The sequence below is a fragment of the Anomaloglossus baeobatrachus genome, chromosome 1 (genome assembly GCF_048569485.1).
Source record: "Anomaloglossus baeobatrachus isolate aAnoBae1 chromosome 1, aAnoBae1.hap1, whole genome shotgun sequence".
NCBI lineage: Eukaryota > Metazoa > Chordata > Amphibia > Anura > Aromobatidae > Anomaloglossus > Anomaloglossus baeobatrachus.
The window spans coordinates 532,085,132-532,112,199 of NC_134353.1; the positions used below are offsets into that span (position 1 = coordinate 532,085,132).

Sequence of the window (27,068 nt, forward strand, 5' to 3'; positions counted from 1 at the left end):
TCGATTTTTTGTTTTTGTTAGTACTGACAGTTTATGATGTTGGGTATCTAATAGACGCCATGACATCACAAACTGCTGGGCTTGATCTCAGGTGACTTTACAGCTAGTATCAACCCGATTTATTACCCCGTTTGCCACTGCACCAGGGCACGGGATGAGCTGGGGTGAAGCGCCAGGATTGGCGCATCTAGTGGATGCGCCACGTCTGGGGTGCCTGCGGCCTGCTATTTTTAGGCTGTGAAGGCCCAATAACTATGGACCTTCCCACCCTGAGAATACCAGACCACAGCTGTCCGCTTTACCTTGGCTGGTGATCCAATTTGGGGGGTCCCCTACTTTTATTGTGTAAAAGAGCCTGAGGGGACCTCCACATTGGATCCCCAACCACGGTAAAGCTGCCAGCTGTGGTTTTCAGGCTACAGCCGTCTGCTTTACCCTAGCTGGCTATCAAAAATGGGGGGACCCAACGTAATTTTTTTTTTTTAACTATTTTTTAAATAGAAAAAATTAATGGGCTTCCCTGTATTTTGATTGCCAACCAAGGTAACGGCAGGCAGATGGGGGTGGCAACCCATAGCTGTCTGCTTTATCTGCGCTGAGAATCAAAAATACCGCGGAGCGCTACGTCATTTTTTTAAAGATTTATTTTTACAGCACTGTGATGTCCAGCAATCAAAATACAGGGAAGCCCATTTTATTTTTAGTTATTTAAATAAATAATTAAAAAAAATATATGTTAGCTCCCACTGCATTTTTTGTATTGCTAGCTAAGGGTAATCCAAGCAGCTACTGGCTGCTAACCCCCACTGCTTGGTGTTACCTTCACTGGCAATGGAAAATCCAGGGAAGCATTTTTTTTTTTTTTTGCCAAAAAGCTACAAAAAAAGGACGTGAGCTTCGCCATATTTTTGTATGCTAGCCAGGTATAGCAGGCAGGTGCTGGAAGAGTTGGATACAGCGCCAGAAGATGGCGCTTCTATGAAAATGCCATTTTCTGAGGTGGCTGCAGACTGCAATTCGCAGCAGTGGGGCCCAGAAAGCTCAGGCCAACCGGTGGTGCGGATTCCAATCCCAGCTGCCTAGTTGTACCTGGCTGGACACAAAAATGGGGCAAAGCCTACGTCATTTGTTTTCTAATTATTTCATGAAATTCATGAAATAATAAAAAAAGGGCTTCCCTTTATTTTTGGTTCCCAGCCGGGTACAAATAGGCAACTGGGGGTTGGGGGCAGCCGTACCTGCCTGCTGTACCTGGCTAGCATACAAAAATATGGCGAAGCCACATAATTTTTTCAGGGGGCAAAAAACTTCTGCATACAGTCCTGGATGGAGTATGCTGAGCCTTGTAGTTCTGCAGCTGCTGTCTGTCTGTATGGAGAAGAGCAGACAGCAGCTGCAGAACTACAAGGCTCAGCATACTCCATCCAGGACTGTATGCAGAAGTTTTTTGCCCACCAAAAAAATGACGTGGGCTTCGCCATATTTTTGTATGCTAGCCAGGTACAGCTGGCAGCCACGGGCTGCCTCCAACCCCCAGTTGCCTATTTGTACCCGGCTGGGAACCAAAAATATAGGGAAGCCCGTTTTTTTTAATTATTTCACTTATTTCATGAAATAATTAAAAAACAAATGACGTGGGCTTCGCCCTATTTTTGTGTCCAGCCGGGTACAACTAGGCAGCTGGGGATTGGAATCCGCAGCACAGGTTAGCCCGAGGTTTGTGGGCGCCTCTGCTGCGGATTTCAGTCCGCAGCCGTCCCAGAAAATGGCGCTCTCATAGAAGCGCCATCATCTGGCGCTGTATCCAACTCTTCCAACAGCCCTGGAGCCGGGTGGCTTGTTGGGTAATCATGAGTTAATACTGGCTTTGTTTTACCAGCCAGTATTAAGCCAGAGATTCTTAATGTCAGGCACGTTTGACCCGGCCATTAAGAATCTCCAATAAAGGGTTAAAAAAAGACACCACACAGAGGAAAAATACTTTAATAGAAATAAATACACAGACACATTAGAGACTCCATCTTTATTACCCCCTGTCAGCCCTCCACGATCCTGCTCTTCTGTCTTCTTTCTTTCTAGTGTAGTAGTAGTGACGATTGTAGTGAGGGGCATCACTTGGGGCTGGGGAACCTCCATCCTAACTACAATGCTCACTACAATCGGGAAGCAGCGTGCAGCCTTCACTCCGTGAGTGATCACTGCTGGCTGCTAGCGGTAATGCTGACAGACGCGTTACCATAGCAACGGTGCTCCCGGAGCCGCGGTTAGCGGTGACGTCACCGCTAACTGCGTTGCTATGGCAACGGTGATCTCCGTTAATGACCGGCTGTGTCAGCCGGTCCCTAACGGAACGGGGAGTCGACCGTGTGCTAGAGCATGTCGCCGGTACACGGCGATACACATATGTGCACCGTGTACCGGAGAGATGCACTCGCAGGTCCTACATGACGTGTCATAGTCATGTGACCAGTCTGTAGCCAATGAGATAATAGCCACGTGACTGGTCACATGGCTATTTTGACGTCACGATAGGTCCTGCTTCTCTGCTGGCAGTGCAGGTCACCGGGAGGATTCAGCGATCATCGGATGGAATAGCGGCAGGAGACAGAGTGCAGAAGGGATCGCGAGGACCGGTAAGTGTTATGGCAATGTTTATTAACTGTTTGTGTACATTTATAATGCATTTTTATGTGTTTGTGATTGCCTCCCATTATAGCCTATACGTTCGAGTTCGGTTCGTCGAACGTTCGACGAACCGAACTCGAACGGGACCCCCGTTCGGCGAACCGGCCTCGAGCCGAACCGGGACCGGTTCGCTCATCTCTAGTCCTTGGTGGGATTTGAACCCAGGACCCCAGCGCTGCAAGACTGCAGTGCTGACCACTGAGCCACCATGCCACTGTGTCTGAGGCTTTTCTTTACATTATCTGGCCCAGCGTGATGTGGTACTCCCTCACTCGTCCAATGAATTCAGATCACTTTCATGGCCGCTAGAATGGGACATTCAAACCGATCAGCACCAAATCTACATGGTTGGCATACTTAAGAGCAACAAGGAGGCATACTTAAGATCAATAATTTGTGGAAACATTTTGGCACAGCTTGGAGCTTCTGAAGACTCTCTTAAGACCACACTTCTGTAGATTCTTTAAAAATTGTCTCGTGAAATGCAAAGAGTGTCTTACATACATATAAATACATGTACATTTTTGTCACAAATGGAATGTGCTTAAAATGATCATTATTATTATTATTTTATTATTATTATTTTTAAATAGGTATCAATTTCTAAAGTTGACCTGTAGTCTAATCTATATTTCACTGAAATGACCGGTTCTTGGTACCCTAGTAAAACTATTTAGTGCAACTTTGCTACTTTAAGCTTACCTTTACAGAGAAGTCTGCAGAGAGAGGACCAGCCATCCGAAGAATTTCCTTGTCAGGGAACCTTTGAAAGTCCACAGTAGTGTTGTCCACAAGAAATGAACCTATGCTGCTAAGGCCGTTCTCACCTTTCACACCCTGCAGGGTCTTAGTTTCCAAGTCTGTAAACGTTAGATTGTTAGAATTATTAGAATTATTCCCATTATCATAGGAAATAATGATTGTTTTTTGACTATAAAACACAATAAATTAAAACTTGAAGGATGTGTGGCAAAATTCCATTTTATACAAAGAATAATATAATGTACTATATACAGTATATTGTAATGTATAACCTAATGATAATATGCTGATTGTTGGGGGTCCCACTGATAATGGGACATTATAATGGGACATTCACACATTCTAGAAGCGAGTGAGACCAGTGTCACTCCCCTGATGAGGATTTGTTTGATGGTGGTGATAAAAGCAGCAAAGGAAACCATTTATACAGATTTTGAAGGAAAGGTTGTTCCAAATATCTTTGAGAACTAACCACATATCTTCTGTGAATGTATCCTGGCGCAAATCCTTCTGTCTCTATTCCCACACAGATTTCATGATGTAGAGATCAGGGCTCTGTGGGAGCCATGTCATAACTTCTAGGATTCCTTTCGGTTGAAGATGGTTCTTATTTAGATGGGTTTTATGTGTATGATTGTTGTCCTGCTGAATACAAATTTGGAGCCAATCAGATGCCTTCCTGATGGTATTGCATGATGGATAAGTATCTGCCTGCATTTCTCAGCATTGAAGACAACATTGATCTTGAACAAATTCCCAACTCCATTGGCTGAAATCTTTCCTCAAACTTGCAAGGAAAATCTATCATGCTTTACTGTTGCCTACAGACATTCATTATTGTACAGTTCTCCAGCCCTTTGGCAAATAAACCTTTCTTCTTTTACTACCAAATATTTCACATTTTGACACATCAGTCAGGAGCATCTGTTGTAATTATTCTGCACCCCATTTTGTATGTTTTCGTAAAAAGATGAATCACTTTGCTTTGTTTCCATGTTGAACGTATGGGTTTTGGCTGCAACTCTTCCATTAAGAACACTTATGGACAGATTTCTCCAAACAGTTCTAGGGTGTAGCTGGGTCACAATGGTTGCTGCCAGTTCTGAGCTGATGGCACTGCTGGTTATCTTTCAATTTTGAATGTAAGCAAGCATAATATGTCTTTCATTTGCTGCACTAAGTTTCTTGGCCAACCACTGCATATACGGTATTTAATTTTGTTCATTTCTTAGTATCCTCAATGCTGAAGAATACAGGCAAACACTTATCCATCATGCAATATTATGAGGAGACGTCTATTGGCTCCAAATGTATTCTGCAGCAGCATAATGACCTCAAATATACAGCTAATGCCATTAACAATTATCTGCAGTGTAAAGTAGTAGTAAGAGTCCTGGAAGTGATGATATGATTCTCAGAGACCTGATCTCAACACAATGGAGCCTGTTGGCGATTACATGAAGAGACAGAAAGATTTTTACATATCTACATTCACAGAAGATCTGTAGTTGGTTCTCTAAGATGTTTGGAGCTACTTCAAGTATACCTATAAAAACGTATGTTGTTATGAAGGCAAAAGGTAGTCACACTAAATATTGATTTGATTTAGATTTCACTTATGATCATTCACTTTGCAACTATTAACACTTTTATTTTCGAAAGCATTCTTTCATTGCAGCATTTCTCCACTACTGCCTAAAACGTTTGCACAGTACCATACATAAAATAGTACCACTAAATCACCTTGTAATTTCCCTGTACTGTATAAAGTTACACCCTGATACAGGACCTGATTTAGCTACCTGTTGAATGATGCTTGTTATATGCAGCTTGATGGAGCACTAAGCGCTTTCCTTACAGCTATCTGACAGAATCAAGTGATTACAAGGTGCTAATCCCTAGAAAATGTTCAATTCCAGAAAGCCAAGAGTGAATGAATGCATAAATCTAACAGCTGCCATTAGCAGATATACTATATTTAAGTTACATTCAGTGCCAGAAGGAATCAGGCAGTTTCCTAAGAGTTAAGTCCTACTTACACGCCTACCCCATTCTCATCTATTTCACTTTATAATTGCGTTATGAAGTGAGCGTAGGTCTATTGAATGCTTTTCTTTTGCCTTTTTTTCTTTGTACTTTAAAATGTAAACACAGAATAATTTTCAGAAAAATGTTGTCACCTACTAGCACTCTAATGATGTACAGGGCTAAAATCCATATGCAATAGGACCCCCAGAGGCCTGGAGTTTCCTGTTTCTACAAGCCATTTCCTTCCTACTTAAACTGGCAGAGGAGGTAACACTAGCACCAATTGTTTTTAGAAAGCTCTTTTCTAGCAAGTATTACCCGCACATATTCAGCATTTTTAAGCATTGCTCACAGTTTAATAATTATCTACAATTACCTTAAGGATCAACAATTGGTCTTGCTTATAACAGACCAGTGCCAGCTATAACAGTAGAGTACTAATATTGATTTATTAACAAACTACTGAGAAATTTGTTTCTTACTCCCAATTGATAAAATGACTAGCTGCCATGCTATCTGTGCGCATGTTAGTCTATAGTTGCATTGCAGGGGTCAGTTACGTGGTTTTCAATTCTTAATACATATAGTGACCAGGAGCATAACGATCGTACTCGCAGAGTTTGTGACCAGAGCCGAAGGTACAGGGGGGCCACTAACCCCAGTGGCGGGCCCACTTTAGCTGGATGTGCAATACAAGGCAAACTGTGTCTGACAGCTGACATCGGTGATACCGTGCCTGGAGGAGCATGACAGTGACGTCATTTGCCATGGCGCTCACTTTAATGTCAGCTGTCAGTCACTGCGCTAGCTACAGAGGAGGCCATGTGGTGTGAGAGTAGAGGGAGGTGAATAGAAAGTTGTTTTTTAATGTGTTACAGACAGAACTGGGACTGTATATACAAGAAAGGGGTCCATGATAAGGACATATATACCAGGATGAACCCATGATAAGGGATAAGGACATATATACTTGGATGGGCCACATATAAATCAGGATGGCCTCAAGATGAGGACATATATACCAGGATGGGCCCTAGATGAGGGCATATTTACCAGGATGGGGACATAAATATATCAGGATGAGGACATATATACCAGGATGAGGACATATATTCCAGGATGGTAGACATATATACCAGGATGCGCCCAAGATGAGGACATATTTACCAAAATGGGGACATATATAACAGGATGGCAGACATATATACCAGGAAGAACTCAGGATGAGGACATATATACCAGGATGGGGGACATAACACATATTCTAGGATGGGGGCATATATATCAGGATGGGGTCCAGGATGGGGACATACTGTATATACCAGGATGGGGACATATATACCAGGATAGGGGACATACATACCAAGATGTGAACAGGATGAGGACTATATATTCGAGGATCAAGCCCAGGACGAGGACAATATATATCAGAATGGGGCCCAGGATCATGACATACATACCGGGAAGGGCCCAGGATGAAGGAAATATATACCAGAATGGGAACATATAAACCAGGATGGGGCTCAGGATGAGTACATATACATCAGGAAAAGGACATATATATATATCAGGGGAGGGACATATATACCAGAATGGTTGTAAGCCATGAACATCAATATTAACAAAAATAAACACTTGAAATAGATCACTTTGTAATGACTCTATATAATGTGTTTACCATTTTGTATTGAATTACTGAAATAAATGATTTTTTTTATGATATTCTAATTTATTGAGATGCCGTTGTATATACCAGGATGGGGGACATATACACCAGGATGGGGACATATTTACCAGCATAGGCCCAGGATTGGGGACATATATACCAGGATGGGGCCATATATACCAGGATGTGGAATATATATACCAGGATGGGCCTAGAATTAGGGACATATACGAAGGATGGGGCTTAGGATGGGGACACACATACCAGGATGGGGAATATAAATACCAAGATGGGAAAGATATTTACCAGAATGGGGGACATAAATGCCAGGATGGGGAACATGTATACCAGTACAAGGACATATATACCAGGATGGTGAAGATATATACCAGGTTGGGGACATATTTACCAGGACGGGGATTAGGATGGGAGACATATATACCATTATGTGGAACATATATACCAGTATGGGGACATATTTACTAGGATGGGGGACATATTTACTAGGATGGGAGACATATATACCAGGATATGAGACTTATATTCCAGGATGGGGGACATATATATATATATATATATATATATACCAGGAAGTGACAAAGCATGGGGGACATTCATACAGGATGGAGGAAATTACCACATAATGAAGGGGGAGAGAGGCATGTCTTTACAAGATTTAATGTTACAAGAGTTCATTCATTTGACCAACATGTGATGGGAGGGGGGCCCAGGTCCAAATTTTGCACCTGGGTCCATCGAACTCTAGCTATTCCAGTGATAGTGACCCTTAAAAAAAGATACTTTGTCAGAATGTACCTAAAAAAAATGAGTACTTCGTGAAACGGAGTTAAAAAAAATTGCATGTTATAATAACACTTAACGTGTAAGTTTCAAGAATTGGTAAATCTCTTTCTAATGTATCATCACTGTCATCATCCTCATTAGTGATGGGCAGACCCGCAGATACCTGGGATCAGCGGGTCCAACCGGGATTAAAAAATAAACTTGGTTGCGGCCCAGAATTGATCGTGGATATCTGCCCGGACGAGGGTCCCATATAAGTCTATGGGGACCAGAATGTGGCACTTTAAAATGGTGGTAAAAGGGAAAAGGGGAATAGAGCAAGTGAATTATACTTAGTCTCCCGTGCGGCTGTAATGCAACGTCCGGGGCCGCTCATTAACCTCATGCACATGCACTGCTTCTCCTGCCCATAATTCCCATCAATTCTGCATGCATTATGATGCTGTTTTGATGCGTTTTTTGCCAGGAGATACAGATTTGGTGCAGAAGTATGGTGTATAAATTTTATTACCAATTCTGCATCTCATGGCAAAAAATGCACAAAAATGGTTTTGACGCTGTTTCAGTGTGTTTTGCTGCCAGGAGGTGCAAATTTGGTGCTGAAATCTGATGCAGACATTTCAGCACCAAATTTGCACTTCCTGGCAGAAAACTGCACCGAAATGGCGTCAAAACTGCTTTTGTGCATTTTTCGGCCAAGAGCTGTAGCTTTGGTGCTGAAATTTTTATACCATATTCCGGTACCAAATCTGCATCTCCTAGGAAAGAAATTGCATCACTATTTCACCAAAACCGCATCATGTTTTGATGTGATTTTTTGCCAGAAGATGCAGATTTTGTGCAGGAATATGATATATAAATCTCAGCACCAAATCTGCATCTGTTGGCAAAAAAAAATGGTTTTCTGCCAGAAGATGCAAATCTGTGAACTCAGTGACCTGAGGTGAAGCCATCTGCGGTCACAGTTGGAGGACCATGGGAACCTCCAGCTACGATCACAAATAAACCGATGTCACCGCTTATTGCTGCGGCTCAGTCTCTGCCTGAAGCCCACAGTGAGCAGTCATATTCTGTGCCTGTGCGCTGTGACTTCAGTATGTAGCAAAGCTGGAATCGTTGTGGGCTCAAGTATGGATCATGTCGGAACTGGGTGTTTTAGGGATTTACAAAGGGTTGAGAAAGGGGGTCTTTTTTGTATTTTAGTTAAAAAAAATTGATTTTTTTTTCCTGTGTTTTGTGTTTTATTCTTTTTCACTTAAAGACAGGTAATGGGGGGATCTCATAGATGTCTCCCATAACTAATCTAGGACTTAGCAGCAGCCGTGAACTGTCATTAACCCTTTATATTTCCCCGATTGCCAACGCACCAGGGCAATCAGGATTGTCACATCTAATGGCTAGACAGCTGCGGGCTGCTATGTTTAGGCTAGGGGGGCCAATAACCATACGTCCCCCCAGCCTGAGAATACCAGCCCCCAGGTGTCGTTCTTATCATGGCTGGGTATAAAAATTGGGGGGACCACATGCCGGTTTGTTTTTTTAAAATTATTTATTTAAATATTTTTTGAAAAGCTGCGTGCTGTCCCTCTTATTTTGATTCACAGCCAAAATAAGCACACGGCTAGGAGCTGCAGCCTGTAGCAGTATGCTTTATCTGTGCTGTGTATCACAATATGGGGGGACCCTATGGCAATTTTTTAAATTTATTTTTACACCTCAATAAGGACACACATAGCACCTATGATTGAAAGCAGTCAGACACATTGTCACACAGGGTGGGGTCGCTGTCTGACTTCAACCAATCCCAGATGCTGGGACTGCTATAGGGTGGGGAAAGGAGTTTATATGTTTTAAGGACAATGAGCAGCCCCTAAAGTAGTGTGAGTGCCCCAGAAGTTGTGTTACACCCACGCAGTAGACAGTTAAGTAAAAGGCACCTGCTTTTCCCTTTTTTTCTTTTTTCTCCCTTTATTTATTTTTGAATTGCCCTATTTGCCGGATCTGGATAGTTACCCGGAGTTCCTGGGGTCGGTGCACGGGTACCTTTGAACCCATATAGATTCTGACTTTTACAGTCCGAGTATGCCCATCATTAATCATCATCTTTCTTTTTCTACTGGACCCTGATAGTCACAGGAGGTTAATGACTTATTATATTAAAAATAATGTAGAATGTAGCTCAAAGTATGTAATATATGAGAATAAAAAGTTTTTATCAATTGAAACCAATGCATTGAATAGGAAGCAATTCTCTAATACAACTGTAGATGCTCTTATCTTTTTTTTTTTCGCTTTTTTTTCTCATTTGAAATGTTAAAAAACATCTATGTGTATACTCACACAAGTGATCAGGGCCCTTCAGAACCAGCCGGATGTGTCGACTCCCATAGGGTATTACAACCACAGTGTCATCCACTAAAATATAAAGAAAAATTAAATGTAAAAAATAATAAACAAGAACAAAATTAAATTTCTTTACAATTAGAATTTGTCCAAGAAAGAGTACAGGAATGTAAAGACTAAACAAAAGTTGGAAGCATGGTCCTCTCTACACACTAGTCTTTTCCAACCAGTATAATTTATCTATTACTCAATGCAAAGTTACACTGTTCTTCCATGTTTAAGCCAAGTATGACCAGATGTTCATGTGCTAGCAGTTCCCAGACAAACTATTACGGTATGCAGTTGAAGGGCTGCCCAAATGCAGTTTAGGGTTTGAGCACAGAAATGGTATGATCACAAATACAAATTTTCTGCTTTGGATCCACTCAAATCTGCATCGAAATCCACTTCAAAATCCGCACACATTTTGATTTTTACAGGTTTGAGAATGTGATAATGTGATGAAATTTGCAGCATAAATTAACATACTACAGATTTAAAATCCAGACTGCAGGTCAACTTCTGCTGTACATTGTTTTTGCATAGATTTTATAAAAATCTTATACGCTGTAGTATTACTGTAATAAGCTTCAGACCACAAGCACATGTTGAGTATTTGGTGTTTTTTTTACCTCAGTATGTGTAAGTTAAGACCAGGAGTGGCATAATCAGAGGAACAGTATAATAGAAACACGGGCATCGCTTCTACATTTTTTACCCACTCCTAGTGTTGACTTACAATACTGAGGTAAAAAAATCACCAAATTCTCAACATGTGCATCTGGCTTTAGATCGTCCACCTGCAAATGTGGATGAAAATCTGCAGCCTATCTGACACAATTAAAGGGAATCTGTCAGGTGATTTTCTAGTACAATGCAAATGTTATCTTTAAATAGGGCTTAAGCAGCTCTGACAAGTTCAGTAAATTTTATTGCTGTACCTTCTCCTGTTATCTTGTAAGCTCTGGAAAATTCAGCATGACATAGTAACTAGTAAAGCATATGCAAATATATATTTAAATACAAATACTATCTGTCATGATCCAGGACTGGTATTCTCCACTCCAGAGTTTCACAGACCCAGCCTGGTCATGTCAGGGGTTAACTCCTATCAGCCTAATTCTGGTTTCAGGAGACACTATATATGGTCTCTGAACCTGCATTCCTGTGCTAGTTATAGTTTTGCTCTGCAGTCTCTGACTTGCTCTAGTGAGATATCCTGGTTTATCTGACTCCATGTTGTCGTGCCCTGACCTGTACCCTCCCCCGTTCATCCATCTGTCCCAGTCCATGACTTCCCGTTCCTGTCTGTTGTTTGTGTTTCCCTCTGCATTCCTGATCTCCCATCTTCTGACATGGTTGTGTTTTCTAACTTGATTTTGATCCTCCCTCTGCACTGACTTGACTTCCCAGCTAGACCCGGACTGTTTGACTACTCTATTGTCCCCTGGTGGTTCTCCTGTTTAATGCCTGCTGGAGTTACTCTGCTGTACTTCAGCTGCCTTTCTGTTACAGTGTAACTTTGACTCTCCTTCACTACTCTGCTGCCACCTAGTGAAGAATACGCTGCACTACGTCTTACTAGCCCTTTGTACAGCGTGACACTATCACTGTTCCCTCCACACATCTCACAGTGCTGGCATCAGTGATAGTAAGTCTCAACTGAATTTGCACTGCTGCCCCCACCCATACTCCCTCCTACATCTCAGCAGTACATGCACTGTGAGGTGAGTGCATGGAGCAGTGCATAAGCAAATTGTATTTACATACAGTTGACTAGCTATCATGAGACACTGAATTCTCAAGAACTTACAGCAAGATAACAGGAGAAGCTACAGCAATAGAAGTTACTGATCCTAAACGTCTGCTTAATACTATTTAAAGATAACATTAGTATTGTAGTAGAAAATCACCTGACAGTTTCCTTTTAAGCAAGCTCTCTTCTAACTATCTCTAAAATAGAACTATTTATTGAATGCAAATTGAAATATTTAAATTTAGTTACATGCAATTTGGGCTAAAAATTGGGGTTAAAAATTATTTTTGTTATTTGGGTTTCTTTACCAATTTAGCACCTTTTATTTCCTATAGCTAATGTATTTAACATCTAATGCTGGCTGCAGGGTAAGTTAATGGGGTTGGTCACATTATTTTTATTCTAACAGATGTGTTGCGCACATGTGTCCCTTACTATTACACAGGCTCTGCTCCTGCTCTTGTTAGTGCAGCTTTCCTCATAGACTGCACAGTTAATGAGTCGATAAAATGGCTGCTGGTGGAGGAACATGTGACCAGACCTTGTCCAATTGAAAACTTCACATAAGAAAACTGCTTTTCTATTGGAGGAGACTGATGGGAGTGATCGCATAACTGCAATCTGTGAGGAAAGCTGCACTAACAAGAACAGGAGGTGAGCCTGCCATGCCTGTGTAATAATAAGTGACACAAGATGATGTGTAATACGTGTAGGCCAGCAATACATCTAATACCTCAGCTATAGGAAGCAAACAGTGTACAATTTGTAATGATACTCAATTGCAAAAACTATTTTTAGCCCCAATTACATGCATTTAAGTATAAAAAATTGTCCCCGAAGGTGGGCAACCCCTTTAATGTAGTGAGAAGAACTTTAACACAAAATAAATGATAAAGCAGCAATACTTTTCTTTAAATTGGGATTACATTTTATGTACATAAAAGTCGAAACCCCCTAATTTATGAATGACTTCCACTTGCCGAAGGCTGCATGTATTACCAACCTCATGATTGCTGTAAATTACTATGTGCTCCAACATGCCAAAACATAACTAAGTTATCATATATGCAGTACTTGGATAATACTTTAATTTAAAGCATACCTCCACTTAGAAAATGATCATAGTGCTGGACTTTGCAGTATAATCATTTTTCGAAATCACTCTATTAGAGGATTTTGCTGTTAACACACATCATGGAGCACACTAGGTCTGTGCTGCGGGGCTGCACTAGACTAGGCCCTATCCAGCTCTGCTCACACACTGCCCTCATAGCGCGGGAGCCGGCATTACAGGATGTTGCGGTGCTTGCTAAGAGTGATAAGCAGGATGCTGCCTAGTTTACTGCCATCCACAGCATAAAACTAAGACTGTCTGTGCTGTAGGTTAACAGTAAAATTCTCTAATAGAGTGATTTACAAAAACAATGTTACTGTAAAGTCCTGTAATAAATTAATTTTTCTTTCTTCTGAAAGCAGAGGTCCACTTTAAGGAGAGGTACAGATAGTATGGATCCACTTTTGAAATGTCTAAAAAGAGTTGTAGCAAAAATTATCATGACTCACAACTAGAGATGAGCAATGAAATCCATCCAGCCCTGGTCCTGTGACTAGTCCGGCTCAACATAGCAGCCAGTCATCACCATTATGCCCAGCATCCTCAGTACCTTTGGCACTAGTCTTGGTGACATTAGGATGGTGCACAACATCATAACTTTACAAAAGGACCTGAAGACCGACCTCTTCTGACAAGCCAACAACCTGCAATAGCCCTCAGTCCACTATACCACTGCACATCTACCTCTGTCCTTACCTACTGTATCCTCACTCATCCCTTGTACACTGTGAGCCCTCACGGGCAGGGTCCTTTCTCCTCATGTACCAGTCTGTGCCTTATATTCTTCATGATTACTGCACTTCTTTTTACTATGTATACCTATTTTCACATGTAAAGTGGCATGGAATAAATGACCCTATAATAATAAATAATAGTAATAACATTACTGGACTTATGAAGCCAGAGATGCCTATGATGGGGGTATGAAGATGTCAGGTAAAGAATTGAAGACCCACTGACTCTAAGGACTAGACTGGACATCACATTAAGTAGTGCCAATGTAATTGATTAGGCTTTATTTACATGTTAAGTAGTCATCCATTTGTCATGGATCCAGATGCGATCTGATTCAAAGTTAAAGGGCATTTTTACTACATGATTATCGTGAGTAAGGATTCCTAGGAGCCTAGGAACGCTCTTTCATGATGATCGTGCAGTCTAAACAGTCTATCAATTAGCTGTTGAATGAGCAAAATGCTCGTTCGTTGGGTAAAATGAGCTTTTGGTTTCTCTAAAATATCATCAATCTCGGCAGCGATTCATGCTCTGCAAACAGGATCTGTGCTGCCGAGACAATGGCACACACTCAATGATTAATTTCAGATTGTTCAGTGCACATCCAATTACGGTCTGCCTTTTAATCACCCGCTGATTGGTATATATTTGGTTGTTTAATGCCACAATGTCGGCTGAAGGACAGGTACCTTAACCTTTGCTTGATCTCTGCAGATTATAAATCCTAACTCTCTTGCACTACAGGAAAGATGGGGATATCCTACAACATCCACCTACAGTTCATAATTTTGGTCCCTCAATGCTGGCTTTACTGGTGCACATTTATCTACATATATTATAAAAGAGTTTTACAAAAGGTGGTCAAAATATGGATAAACCATATAAACTAAAAAATATATCACCTACAAGAACTTATGGCAAAAACTCTACAGTTTTGAAAGCACAATATATTTTCTTTACTTTTGTTGACATGGAAAGATATATTATAATCACATAAGGAAATAGTATAATTAAAAGCATCTTTAGGTAAAATATTCTGACCTTGAAAGGTCAATTGAGTCCCGAAATAAAAAAATGTTTTTGCTTTTTGAGAGCTAGATTTATAAGTAGTGTTATATACAAGGCTCCCCTAAGAGTTCTTCTGCTTAAGAATTCAGGACATTTTATGCTCTTTTTCTATTTTACACTTCCAGTTTTGAGGTCCCTGCATTTGTCTTACATTAGAGGAACATAAAAATAACTGTTCACAAGGTTTACATTAGGCGCAACGTGAACAAGAAACAGGACGTTTATTTCTTTTGGGGTTGGATCAAGTCAATTACGAAATGCAAAAATAAATAAACTGTCCAGAAAAACAACAATAATACTATACATTATTTATTTCCTATATAATGATCTTATCTGTGGGATCCAATCCAAAACAAGTCAGCATTCCACAAGATACATCTACTCATATGTGTGTATAGTTTGTAGGCATTAATATCTACTATATCATAATCAAATGGCTGGAAGTCAGCTATTCCAGCCCCTTCCAATGTCTCATTTTCTTACATACAACTAGAAACAATTGAAAGGTTGTTAACATAAGAGTATAATTCCTTTAGATAATCTTCATATTACACATATCTGTATATAGTCCTACTCATCATTATTGGCACCCATGAAGTTTAAGTATATAATATGGAATATCTCCTGAAAAGAACAAAGTGAAACAGTTTTTTTGGATGGAGCACTTGTGTTAAATACAAAAGAGTAAATGATAAACAATAATTGAAAAAAACAATGGGAGGGAAAAAACCTAAAACTGCTGTGACACTAGTATTAGCTCCCCTTACATTAAATTAGTATGGAAATACATTTTGACTCCCCTATGGTAAATTAGAAATCAGAATCACCTGTGATAAATTGTCGGTGTCCATGTGACATGAATTATCTAATCAATGATGACTTCAGTGTTTTACAAAGCCACATGGTAGGCCCTGTTCCTTTATCACAATGGAGCTGTCTGAGGACATCAGTACTGCTATTATTAGGAAACACAAGACTTCCAAAGGTTATAAGACTATCTCCAAAGACCTTTGTATCCCAGTTTCAACAGTGAGCAATGTTATTAAGAAGTTTGCCAAGCATGGAATTGTCAAGAATCTCTCTGCACATGGGCGAAAGAGGAATATTGACAAGAGGAGTCTTCGAAGATTGGTGCCACATCAAACATCCAAAGACCTGAAGGTCAACCTGGGACAGTAGTTTCAACAATTACCATATGCCACACACTAAACCAAGCAGAGCTTTATGGGCTAAGGCCAAGGAAGCAACTGTTGGTGAAGAAAAGACCTATAAAGAAATGCCTATAACCTTCAATGACTCCACTGCCCCACTGCCGTGCGGAGCTGCCGCCCCACCACCATGCGGAACTGCCGCCCAACCTACACCCCACCTATTGTCTCCTCCCCAAAATCCTTTAGAATGTAAGCGTGCAAGGGCAGGGCCCTCTTCCCGCTGTACTAGTCTGTCTATTGAAACTTGTATATGTATTCTGTATGTAACCCCCTTTTCATGTACAGCACCATGGAATCAATGGTGCTCTATAAATAAATAATAATAATAATAATAATAATAATAATAATAATAATAATAATAAAATAATAAAGGAACAACTGATCTTTGCCAAAGAGTACCTTTACAAACCACAATCCTCCTGGGAAAATTTTCTGTAGACAGATGAAATAAAAATAGACCCTTTTGGCAATGCAAATTAACAGTTTGTTTACAGATGGCAATGTAAGGAAAAGAACACCCTACCAACAGTTAAGCATGGTGGATAATCCATAATGCTGTGGGATTGCTTTGCTGTGTTTGGTACTGGAGGCTTTGACCGTATCACAGGAATCATGAAATCAGAGAATTATCAAGAGATTTTAGAGTGAAATGTCCTACCCAATGTAAGAAAACTTGGTTTTAGTGAAGATAGTGGGTCCTCCAGCAAGACAATAACCCAACACACATTCAAAAGTACAAAGGAATGGTTGAAAAATAAAAAATGTTTTAAAATGGCTAGCAATGAGTCCTGACCTCAAGTTCATTGAAAATCTTTGGGGCGAGCTGAAATCTGCCAGTGTCAAAAAGAACCCTGCAAACATTCAAGAGCTTCAACAAACTGCAAAGGGAGAGTGGGATAAAATACTAGCTGAGAAGTGCAAGAAGCTTATAGATGGTTACAAGAAACATTTGGAGGCTGTCATCAATACTAAAGGGTGTGCAACCAAGTATTAATTAGGGGTGCCTTTATTGGTGCACATGCTGTTTATTCCCTTTCTTCTTTGAAATTACAACATGTAAGTTGACAAATGTTTTATTGTTGTGTTATTTTGGACCACATATTAACCAGTACATGAGTTATGGCGCATTAATACTGTCCGATAATCCTTCAGATGCTAATGTTAATGACCTATCAGTCATAATAATTGTGTAAAGTAAATAGGTTAAGACACTGAACGCTGGTTCCAAAAATGGTCATTGTGCATAAAATCATTTTGGTGAGCAAAAAAAACTATCATTCATATTTTGAAAATTGTGTAATGTAAATAGAGATTGTTCGCTTGTTCAATGATTAGACTGGCAAAGTAAAGGAGTGTAAATTCAAATCGTAAATAAATATGGTTTTCAGTGATTGGTTTATCATGTTCTGCAGCAATTTTTCAATTCCAGTTGGAGTATTGTAACCAGTACATATTTCTGACCTATTTCTCATCATTATTATTGCAAGTGCATCTGTTCTTATAAAACTGTGAAATTGATTATTGGACATTTTATCCCTAATTTGATTACATTTTTTTGTATAGTGTCAGAGACACAGCCAGGGAAACCACGCATATATCCCACCACTGCCAACAAATTTTCAGGGGGCAGCTGGGGAGGTCATGCAGATATCCCACCAGGGCCACCAAATTTTCAGGGGATAGCTGGGTAGATCACACAGATATTTCACCGCTGGCACCAATTTCTCACAAACAGCACTTAGCTGCATTCAATCAGTGCAATATAAAATTGACTGAAGATTGAATGGCGAGGCAATAGATGCTTTTGCTTCTATGCCTTAAATTTCACAGTAAATGGATAATATATACACGCATGTTCCAACTCATGGAATATATATATGCTTCAATCAGGTCACTGCCAAACTCTGTAATAACCTAAGAAAAACTAGCTACCACACAAGTCGTTTGGACAGCTGTTACTGGGAACGTTTGGCCTCACGAGGCTTTAAGGATGTGGTTCATAGAGCAAGAGGACCAAAGTTATTCAATTTTATATATTTAACCTTAAAAGTAGGCAGTGTTCATAAAAATATACAAGAGATACTACAAAGGGGACAAAACAGTCTATACAATTACATAAAATAAAAAGGATAAACAAAAGAAACATACTTGACCTCTGGTTGCAGAGAAGGCACAATTCATTTTGGAGGGAAGCACTCCAATTAGGAAAATGTGACAATCTTACAGTCAACTATATCTTTCAGATTGAACAACAATAACTCATATTTTGTATTTATTAGATCAGGCACTTCCACAAACCTCCCATTCGTGACCTGAAATGCAGGCTGGCCAATGGGATGCGGCTCAGATACATAAAATGATTGCATCCCTGGTCTTCAGGATATCTGACCCCTGGAAGGTCCCAGGTGGAAGATTGTAAAGCCATATTTCCTATCATGACTCAAGAGGAAGAATTGCATATCTATAAATCTTTATTATGTTAAATCATGCATTGTCATGGAAAGGTCTGTGTACTATTAAGATAATATAAGTACAAATCATAAAAATTTAGAAAGGAACATACATATACTTTATTAGGGACCAGCAATTGGGGGAGAGTAGTATGCAAACATTACAAGGAGCCACAAATTCCACCATAAAGCAGCTCATCATATTATGCAAATGTTGCAGGAAGTAACATATATAGTGCTTACAAAGTGATTGTCTCCTCAATACAATGACCTGGTATCACCAGATATACTGTATTCTATAAAGTGTAATAGCATATATGCTAATATTTAGTAACAAACATCCAAGTGCAATACCTGGAGAACCTGAAATGACAGAGCTCCCAGGGGAATGGTGATGAGCAAGCTATCTGTACTGTGAAATGTGTGTCTCTTTTTAATGGGTGTACACTACCCTCCCACCAATTGCTGGTCCCTAATAAAGTTTATATATTTTTATATTATTTCTGTATTGTGGACCTTTTGATGACTTTTTCTTTTGTTCATTCCTTTCAATATTAATTTGGGGCTGATGTACAGATTGCACAGCCATGTAAGAACATGCATGTTGCTCACTTATGAATCACAATGTGAAAAATGTGTCTCCCAAAACTGTAGGACCTATGCCTCTCACTAAAACCCAAATATTCATAACTGGAGCCCACTGCTCTTCTGTCTATGGTGTTCCTTTTGAAGATAAGAAGCCATATCTTCCCAGGTTGATGAAAGTGTCGCTTTTCAGCCTTTTGTGTACACTGAATCTGAAGTTTGTGTTCCAGCAGATATACCAGATCAATTACCTGTTTATCAGAGGGGTTGTAACTGCACAGGGGGTTAGATGAAGTGTTAGATCTTTGTTCATTTCTCAGTTATGATGAGCTATGTTTCGTTATCGATTGGTCCTATTTTACCATTACATGATGACAAAGTATCAATTGAAATGTTTTTATAATACTTTAAGAAGTAATCTTTTCATATAAATAGTAACTTATGGGACTTGAATTTTGAAAACTCTTAAGGGTGCTTTACTTGCTGCGACATCGCTAACGATATATCGTCGAGGTCACTTCATTAGTAATGCACATCCGGCGCCGTTAGCGACATCGCAGCGTGTGACACTAAGGAGCGACGATGAACGATCGCAAAAACGTCAAAAATCGTTGATCGTTGACACGTCGCTCCTTTTCATAATATCGTTGGTGGTACATGCCGCTGGTTGTTTGTCGTTCCTGCGGCGTTACACATCACTATGTGTGACGCCGCAGGAACGACAAACATCTCCTTACCTGCGTCCACCGGCAATGAGGAAGGAAGGACGTGGGCGGCACGTTCCGGCCGCTCATCTCCTCCTCTCCTCTGCTATTGGGCTGCCGTTTAGTCACGCCGCAGTGACGTCGCTATGACGCCGAACGCACCTCCCCCTTGAAGGAGGAATTGTTCGGCAGCAACAGCGACGTCACTGAAAAGGTATGTGCATGTGACGCTGCCGTAGTGATAATGTTCGCTACGGCAGCGATCACCAAATGTCGCACGAACGACGGGTGCGGGTGCTATCGTGCAAGACATCGCTAGCTATCGCTAGTGATGTTGCAGCGTGTAAAGCACCCTTTACACTTCAGATTATGTGTCTGTTTGTGCACAGGTCACAAGGTTCAGTGTTATGATGTAACAATCACTATTCAAACATTTCAGATTTCATCATTTAAACGATTATTTTCTGATGTAAATGAACCCTTACAAATTAAACTAGAATATTAAGGGGAAACAGCAGGTCCTTTAGAAGACTTTCATTGCCATATTCTAGACGATGTACAGTGCTGTACACAAAGTTTTACTTTTATGGTGCAAAAGCAATTGCCATTTACATTGATGACTACCATAAACGTTATGCTAATTTCTTTATCTTCATTTGTTTTATATTAATCTGTCTTCCTCAAGTTGGAATGATGCAGGCTATCCTTAATCACTGGGGACCATATCCTGAACCACTGCCAAATCGTCCTGAAACAAAGTGCTAAACCATTTAGTAAGGCCGTCATTCTGTGGTGTGATTAGAATACATTTCTGAGTACAATGTTTATTTGAAAATAATTAAGTGAAAGCACTTACTAATATGTACCATTTACACATAACCCGTGTTTATACTTGAGGTATTAGCATAGTTTACAATAGCCATCACAAGTTTGGCATCTGAATGTTGATTGCTGCGGAATGCTTTAGCAAGCTGAATATCACAAATGGCAAATTAGGTTTTATGCCGTAAGATGTGCTCAAAACATCCAACCGCTTTGTTTGAATTGAAATGATGAATGATAAGCTTTGGTAGATTTAAACAAACTTTCTCCAAGAGAATATATGTCTTCCCGGCAAAGATTTTCAATGATGTGTTAAGTCAAAAACATATCCTACTGCCATACTATTTATAACATAGGATGTGGCCTGGGCAATTAAAAATGTTTCCCTACTTATAAAATAGAGATGCAAACAGCCTAATATTGGTAAATATATTTTTTAATATGCCTACCTTACCACTTCTGCTCCATTCCCCGACACCAACCTCCGCAGTCCACAGAAGCTCCATCATGCACTATAGTCCATAGTTATGACTTTCAGCAGTGAATGACTATGGATAACAAGTTGTGATGAAGCTATGGATAACAAGCCATAATGCAACTATGTGCAAATGAATAGTGGTGGAAGTTGTAGTCCTCTACAACTTTATCCCTGACCTTTCTGGTGTGTTCCTTGGTTTTCATGATGCAGTTTGATTTCTAATATTTAAAAAAAAACCTCTGAAACCTTGTTCAGTTTATTGGTCACTAAGGAGCTTATTTAGGAGTATGAGATTACAGGGGCTGACTGCAAATGTTCAAATTAAGCTTCACAAATAGTTGCTTCTTAGTGTTGGGATATCACATAAAATCCCAATAAAACACATTTACGTTTGTGGGTGTAATGTAAAAAAATGTAGAAAAATTCACAGGGTATGAATACTTTTTCAAGGCACTGTATTTAAAAGTGCCTAAAATAGTAAAAAAATAAAAAAACGAGGATGGCTTCTACAACTGGATAATGATCCTAAACACATGTCAAAATTCACAAAAGACTACCTCAAAAGGCGCAAGCTGAAGGTTTTACAATGACCCTCACAGTCCCCTGATCTGAACATCATTGTCTGTGGCTAGACCTCAAAAGAGCAGTGCATGCAAGATGACCCAGGAATGTCACAAAGCTGGAAGACTTTTCCAAGGAAGAATGGATGAAAATTCCTCAAACAAGAATTGAAAGACTCTTTGCTGTCTACAAAAAGAGTTTAAAAGCTGTGATACTTGGCAAATGGGGTGCTACTAGGTACTAACCACGCAGGGTGCCCAAACTTTAGCATCGGCCCATTTTTCTTTTTGGTTCATGCAAAAATGTGAAGAAAATATTTTTTTCTCTTAGCTAAAATACAAAGGAAATGTGTCATCTTTAACTTTATGCCTTTTAGAGATTATTTCATCTTCAACTTTCTTAACCGTTCACGTTCACATAAAAGTAATTGTGACCAAGGGTGCCCAAACTTTTGCATGCCACTGTAGTATTTGACATATGACTTGGATTATGTATATTAGTAGGGCAAAAATATCTGTTTATTACTCCAAAGGAAATGCAAAGAAAACTGAGGAATCTCTGTTCTTAAAATGTTCTCAAGACAAAACAGATTTCAAATTTTTCCATGTCTTTCTTTTCATTTTCTTAAATTGACTAGAAAATACTTGTAACAAATGCTGGTAAATAAACAACCTACAAAAAAACAATTGGGTTCACTGATCCTAACATACTGAACTAATCCAAGACTGTCTGAACAGCTGTGAACTATGGATTTGACTCGTTAATTAAAATTCAGAGTTGAATAAGGTAATTAGATAGATGTAGCAAGATGTTTTCATTTTGGCCTCTGCATTTTGGTAGTAGGGACTAAATCCTTCAGCTACGCTTATGTTTATGCTAAAATGTAAACAACAAATTGAATTTCTAACATACATTTCAATAAATATAGTTAACAAAAATATATACACAACACTGTTTTTGCTCCCGTATTTCATGAGCTGAACGTAAAGATCTAAGACTTTTGCTATCTACACAAAAGGTCTTTTTTTCCCTCAAATATTATTCACAAATTTGTATAATAGTGAGCACTTCTTTGCCAAGAACCCATCTGTTCAAGAAAGCTTACAGCCTGCAATGACCCCACTGCCACTGCCACAACCCCCCAACCTACTTTCCTTCCCCATTATCCTGTAGATTGTAAGCCCGCAAGGCCAGGGCCCTCTCCCATCGGTACCAGTCTCACATTGTAATTTATGTTTCTATTTTTAACCCACATTTCACATGAACAACACCTTAGAATCAATGGTGCTCTAAACATATATAATAATAATAATAATAATAATAATAATAAAAACAATCTCACTCAATTCGGCAAGTTTGGCCAACTTTCATTTAATGCATATGAGTACATTACTGCAGATACAACTAAAATAGGCTGGATCTAGCAATTATTTTTCAATAAATATCATATAGGCAGAATGATGGCCGAGTGGTTAGCACTGTACGATGGCTCAGTGGTTCCTTTGCAGCACTGGGATCGTGAATTCAAATGCCACCAAGGACAAGATCTGCAAGGAGTTTATGTATTCTCCCTGGAATTTAGACTGTGATCCCCAGAAATGGGGACAGTGATGACATCTGTACAGTTCTGTGGAATTAATAGCGCTATGTGAGTAAAATAAATAAAATATGTTTGTAGCCACATTTAGCCTTTATCAATAGCCTAGATTTAACTCACTTAGTAGCATTAGTTAGAATATCTCAACAATTTACTGCATTATTGATACTAAAGGGGGCTTTACACGCAACGATATCGCTAACGATATGTCGTCGGGGTCATGGAATTCGTGGCGCACATCCGGCGTCGTTAGCGACGTCATTGCGTGTGACACCTATGAGCGAGTGTTAACGATCAAAAATACTCACCTAATCGCTGATCGTTGATACGTCGTTCATTTTCAAAAAATTGTTGCTGGTGCTGGATGCAGGTTGTTCGTCGTTCCTGAGGCAGCACACATTGCTATGTGTGACACCCTGGGAACGATGAACAACAGCGTTCCTGCATCCTCCGGCAACGAGGTGGGCGTGTCGTTAATGGGGCTGGACTCCGCCCCTCTGCTTCTATTGGCGGGCCGCTGTGTGACGTCGCTGTGACGGCGCACGAACCTCCCCCTTAAAAAAGAGGCTGTTTGCTGGCCACAGCGACGTCATTAGTAAGGTAAGTATGTGTGACGGGTCCTAGCGATATTGTGCGCCATGGGTAGTGATTTTCCAGTGACGCAGAAACGACGGGGGCAGGTGCTTTCACGAGTGACATCGCTAGCGATGTGGCTGCATGTAAAGCAGCCTTAACTCTTGATATATAGATATGACAAACCAACCAAGGTCATCATCTAGATTATTTAGGCATGGGTCATTTTAACTTCAAATGCTTGACATAGTCTCTGTCAAGCTGCAAATACATGTGAATCATTTTTAAATTTAAGAAGATAACAGCAGTTCTCTTGAGAAAAGAGTTATCTTTATCTATGGGTGATGTCTGATTGATCGTCTTTTCCTGCAAATTTACTGTAAATGCGCAAATGTGGAATGTAAGAACAAAAAGGTAAGTAAAACCTCATGTACATTGATAAAAGAGAATTGGCTGTTTGGAGATAATAAGCACAATTTCTGTATTGTCTTACACCACACATTGGGTTTGAAATTTTAAAATGTACAAAAAAAAAATCTAAATTAATTGTGATGTACTTATGTGTTTTGTACAGTAAATTGCAGTCTCTCTCTTCTACCAATGATTTATTTGTAAGACTAATAACCTCTCTGAATGAGACCCATTGATGTTCACGACTTCAGGGATATATAGGGTATTTTCTCTTTCATTGTAAACTTTTGTTTGCAGACTTTGCAGTTCCAGTTACAAGATAAAGAAAAGAAGCTTAGGAGAACTAGGAAGGTTCATGTGGCTTGAGCTCTAAGCAGGTCTGGAAAACATTTTCTGATCTTCCTTCAATCAGCCTGGCCTGCCTGTTTGTGAGCAAGTGAAGCATGAAACTGGCACACAGTATAATCACAATTGCATCCCACAAATATTTACACTTTCAAAGAATTCTATACAATTGCAGATAAAAAGGGAAGCAGACCCTGCCATTGCCAAGAGTCCTGGGAAAGCGTGCGCATATTAAATTCTCCCTTTTTGGCTTGAATTTCTCAGGCTTTGTTGATGTGTATCATCGCCTGGTCTTCCTTTCCTGCCATTGCAAGAAGAATTATGATAACAGCACTGAGGAGGGGAAACATCAGCATTTCTCAAAAAAAGCAGCTATCTAATATTTGTTAAAATAGTCTCCATGGTTTATTAAAAAAAAAAAAAAAAGTCATACATACACTGCCTTGCGAAAGTATTCGGCCCTCTTGAATTTTTCAACCTTTTCACACATTTCAGGCTTCAAACACAAAGATAATTTTAATGTTATGGTGAAGAAACAACAACAAGTGGGACACAATTGTGAAGTTTAACAAAATTTATTGCTTATTTTAAACTTTTAAAAAAATAAATAACTGAAAAGTAGGGAGAGCAATATTATTCATCTCCTTTACTTTCAGTACAGAGGTTCATTGAGGATCTCTGAATGATCCAATGCTGTCCTAAATGACTGATGATGGTAAATATAAGCCACCTGTGCGTAATCAAGTCTCCATATAAAAGCACATGTTCTATGATAGTCTCAGTGTTCTGTTTAAAGCGCAGATAGCATCATGAAGACCAAGGAACACAACAGGCAGGTCCGTGATACTGTTGTAAAGAAGTTTAAAGCTGGATTTGGTTACAAAAAGATTTCAAAAACTTTAAACATCCCAAGAAGCACTGTGCAAGCGATCATATTGAAATGGAAGGAGTATCATACCAATGCAAGTCTACCAAGACCCGGCCGTCCATCCAACTTATCATCTCAAACAAGGAGAAGACTGATCAGAGATGCAGCAAAGAGGCCCATGATCACTCTGGATGAACCGCAGAGATCTACAGCTGAGGTGGGAGAGTCTGTCCATAGGACAACAATCAGTCATACACTGCAAAAATCTGGCCTTTATGGAAGAGTGGCAAGAAGAAAGCCATTTTTCAAAGATATCCATAAAAAGTGTTGTTTAAAATTTGCCACAAGCCACATGGGAGACAGATTAAAACCAAAATCAAACTATTTGGGCACAATACCAAAGGATATGTTTGGCATAAAAGCAACACAGCTGATCACCCTGAACACACCATCCCCACTGTCAAACATGGTGGTGGCAGCATCATGGTTTGAACCTACTTTTCTTCAGCAGGGACAGGGAAGATTGTTAAAATTGATGGAAAAATAAATGGAGCCAAATACAGGACCATTCTTGAAGAAAACCTGTTGGAGTCTGCAAAAGACCTGAGACTGGGACAGAGATTTGTCTTCCAACAAGACAATGATCCCAAACATTAAGCAAAATCTACAATGGAATGGTTCACAAATAAACGTATCCAGGTGTTAAATGGCCAAGTCAAAGTCCAGACCTGAATCCAATCACAAATCTGTGGAAAAACTGCTGTTCACAAATGATCTCCATCCAACCTTACTCAGCTCGAGCTATTTGGAAAGGAAGAATGGGCAAGAATTTCAGTCTCTCGATGTGCAAAACTGATAGAGACATACCCCAAGCGATTTGCAGCTGTAATCTCAGCAAAAGGTGGCGCTACAAAGTATTAACTTAAAGGGGACAAATAATATTGCACGCCCCACCATTCAGTTATTTATTTTTTTAAAAAAAGTTTAAAATAAGCAATAAATATCGTTCAACTTCACAATTGTGTCCCACTTGTTGTTAATTCTTCACCATAACATTACAATTTTTATATTTATGATATATAATATATAAAGCTGAGTGTATGTCTGTATGTGTGTGTGTGTATGTGTGTGTGTGTGTGTGTGTGTGTGTGTCCGCTAAAGGAATCCGCACCGTCGCATTTACAATCCTGAAATTTTACAAAGACAGCCCATGTAACTCAGGGTACGTCATAGACTATGTTTTGACAGGAAAATTTAACCCTGCGCTTTACAGTTACTCTCCAAAAAACCTGCCTCCTTTAAAGTCTATGGAGCTGCGAGCTATAGGTTACTAATAAGAGCTGTAAGTGGTCGCTATAGGAACAAAATAAATTGTTAGTATAAGAAGCTTATGTGTGAGTTAATAAGATGTCGGTGGGGAGACGGATATGAGAGAGACAGAAAGATACAGACAGACACAGACA

At 39.7% G+C, this 27,068-nt stretch overlaps 1 protein-coding gene across 3 annotated transcripts in view; it reads right to left on the minus strand.

The window, feature by feature from the left end:
- The window catches only part of ADAMTSL1 (ADAMTS like 1), a 483,577-nt gene that overhangs the window by 272,782 nt on the left and 183,727 nt on the right, over window positions 1-27,068 (minus strand). For all 3 annotated transcript variants that reach the window (XM_075316452.1, XM_075316459.1, XM_075316466.1), the window contains exons 6-7: window positions 10,286-10,360; window positions 3,388-3,545 (exon numbers count right to left, since the gene is read on the minus strand). In XM_075316452.1, coding sequence (XP_075172567.1) covers window positions 3,388-3,545; window positions 10,286-10,360 — 233 coding nt within the window. The remainder of the gene's footprint in view (window positions 1-3,387; window positions 3,546-10,285; window positions 10,361-27,068) is intronic.